Source organism: Acanthisitta chloris, unplaced genomic scaffold (genome assembly GCF_000695815.1).
Source record: "Acanthisitta chloris isolate BGI_N310 unplaced genomic scaffold, ASM69581v1 scaffold34679, whole genome shotgun sequence".
Taxonomy (NCBI): domain Eukaryota; kingdom Metazoa; phylum Chordata; class Aves; order Passeriformes; family Acanthisittidae; genus Acanthisitta; species Acanthisitta chloris.
This window is the reverse complement of record NW_008691562.1, coordinates 1-2,360: the sequence shown is the minus strand read 5'-3', so window position 1 is coordinate 2,360 and position 2,360 is coordinate 1. Positions and strand designations below refer to the sequence as shown.

General features: G+C 43.8%; 1 protein-coding gene across 1 annotated transcript in view; it reads right to left on the bottom strand.

The window, feature by feature from the left end:
• The window catches only part of SLC7A9 (solute carrier family 7 (amino acid transporter light chain, bo,+ system), member 9), a gene marked incomplete at its 3' end in the record, with an annotated part of 6,025 nt that extends 4,220 nt beyond the window's left edge, over positions 1-1,805 (bottom strand). The window contains exons 1-3 of the mRNA XM_009082268.1: positions 1,567-1,805; positions 677-802; positions 243-342 (exon numbers count right to left, since the gene is read on the bottom strand). Coding sequence (XP_009080516.1) covers positions 243-342; positions 677-802; positions 1,567-1,780 — 440 coding nt within the window. The remainder of the gene's footprint in view (positions 1-242; positions 343-676; positions 803-1,566) is intronic.
• Positions 1,806-2,360: the final 555 nt, after the last annotated feature.

Below are 2,360 nucleotides of genomic sequence, written 5' to 3'. Positions count from 1 at the left end.
GGAAAGCTATTTTGCCTAACACAATGGAACTAAACCCCTCATTACTACAGTATCTGAGCACCTTCAGCAGAAAATCAATAGTGCTTTTGGGATCCAGAATCATTTCTGTCCCTAAGAAACAGCGACTGAAAAGGATGGAAGTTATTCTTAGCAACAAGTCAGATGTTAACTTTTTCAGCGTTCTACAGGGAGAGACTAAACCAGTTAAACTGCAACTGCTAAGGCTAGTAAAGATTCCTTACCATCCATCGTATGCCCAGAGTCCATTATAAAATGCCAAACTGATGGAGCTAACAGAAATCTTACTGTCCTTGAAAGAATCTTTGAAGTTCTCAGTTTTGCCTGCAAGGAAGATGTGGATTACTGATTAGTGCTGTAACCCCACCAAATGAAGAAACTTTCCAGCATCTGTTCCGTGTTTTGAAGCTTCTCAGTGTTAAAATTAATCAATACCCTCTCTTGTCACTTGACCTTTAGTGCTGCATTTCCCACCCCAATCCCCCACACCTCCTCCTGACAGGAGTCACCACAGGTCCCAAGGGATGCAGAACTCACACCCTGACTAAGGATGTTCAGGTCTGTGCCTTAGGGCAGTGCCACTTCTGTCAGTGGGGAAATTTTTAACAGCCATAGCAGAAGCTAAAGTAATTTTTCCAAGTAATGTATGTTTGATTACCTTGTGCGAGGAGAACAATTCCACTTACAATAATGATCGCGACAATGATCATTTTAGCAGCCGTGAGGAAGTTCTGGAGGTAACTTCCCAGCTTCACACTCAGGGCATTCACTATTGTAATTACCACTGAAAGACAGAAAATGAGTCTTTCTGCATTAAGTTTATCAGAATCCAAAGAAGAGTTGTCTCTCAACATACACACACCACCCCCTGATTACTGCACTGCTTTCTCCTCGTGCTGTTGGTCTGTGTCATGTACAGTTTTTAGCATAGTGTGTTTGGATAACTCAGAAAATAGCAAACTCACAGTTTTCTGGATTGGAACTTGATAGTAACTTCAAGAAAAAAACTACACTGAAGCTGCACAGCATTCTGCTGAATACAGAAACACTATTTCCACATACTTTTTTCTTCCTTTTCTGCTTGAGATAAACATTATTAAGACAGATAGAACTGTGTAATGAAAGAACAAAACCACCTTGTACTAGGAGCAAACCGTTTTAAACGATCCTTTTTAGATACTGTTGAATTAGTCCTCGTGGGAAGGACTCGCTGTACTGTGTCCTAAAGATTTCTGGTCTCTTCATGAAGCTGATCCTCAGGAAGTCTCAGGGTGTCAAAGCACACTCAGTGATGGGGCCAAACACAAGGCACTAGGTGATTTTGGGTCTGCTCTGCTGTGCAGAGTGTGAACGACAGAATTTAGGGGTAGGAATGGACCTTACAGATCACCCAGCCCAACCCCTGCCCTGGGCAGGGACACCTCCCACCAGAGCAGGTTGATCAAGGCTCATCCAACCTGGCTGTGAACACTGCCAGGGTTGGGGCAGCCACAGCCTCCCTGGGCAACCTGGGACAGGGTCTCCCCACCCTCACAGGGAAAAACTTACCAATGGCAGCTGCTGCAAGGCACTTGATGACAACCTGGGGCGGATCACAGCCCGGATAAAATGGAGCTGATGCGTATTCTGCAAAGCTGAGGCAGATGATTGCAAAGGAACTGGGTTTTGTGACCAGTAAGCTTGTCCAAGAAAACAGGAATGCTGGAATTGGGCCAAATGCCTCCATAAGGTAAGGATATTCTCCCCCAGACTTCGTGATCATCGTGCCAAGCTCGGCAAAGCACAGTGCACCTGAATGACAAGAAAAGCAGCTGTTACTGGCTTGGTTCACACACTTGAACCCACCACTGCCTGGAACACACCATCACTTTTTAGCAGGTGGAAAAGTTCAGGGAATGGATATATAAAGTACATCATTACTCTCTTCAGGGCTCTGTATGTTTTACTGTATATGCAAAATAAAATTTGAATTCCTTGTGAGGAATTGGAAGAAACACAGTGCAAAATGTACTACTGTTGGTGTTTCAGACATCACCAAAACCAGTGCAAACATTCTGATCTCATATTAGGTTTCTGTTTAAGAAGCCAATCCTGTAAGGGGCATGTCAGTGAGAACTGCACTGGCTGACCTACCTTCTCAAAACCTGAAAGAGATAAAGGACAGTTTTGAAGTAAAACGTCTGCTAATCTCAGCTCCAAAGTACAGTGATTCTTCCACGTCTATTGCTGCATCTTGCATTGTTTGTCTACACTGTGTCCCTTGATGTAATGCTCAAAGAAGTAGTTTTACATCATGAACCATTCTGAGGTGCTCGGTGCTAATCTTTCAGGTTTCAGACTTA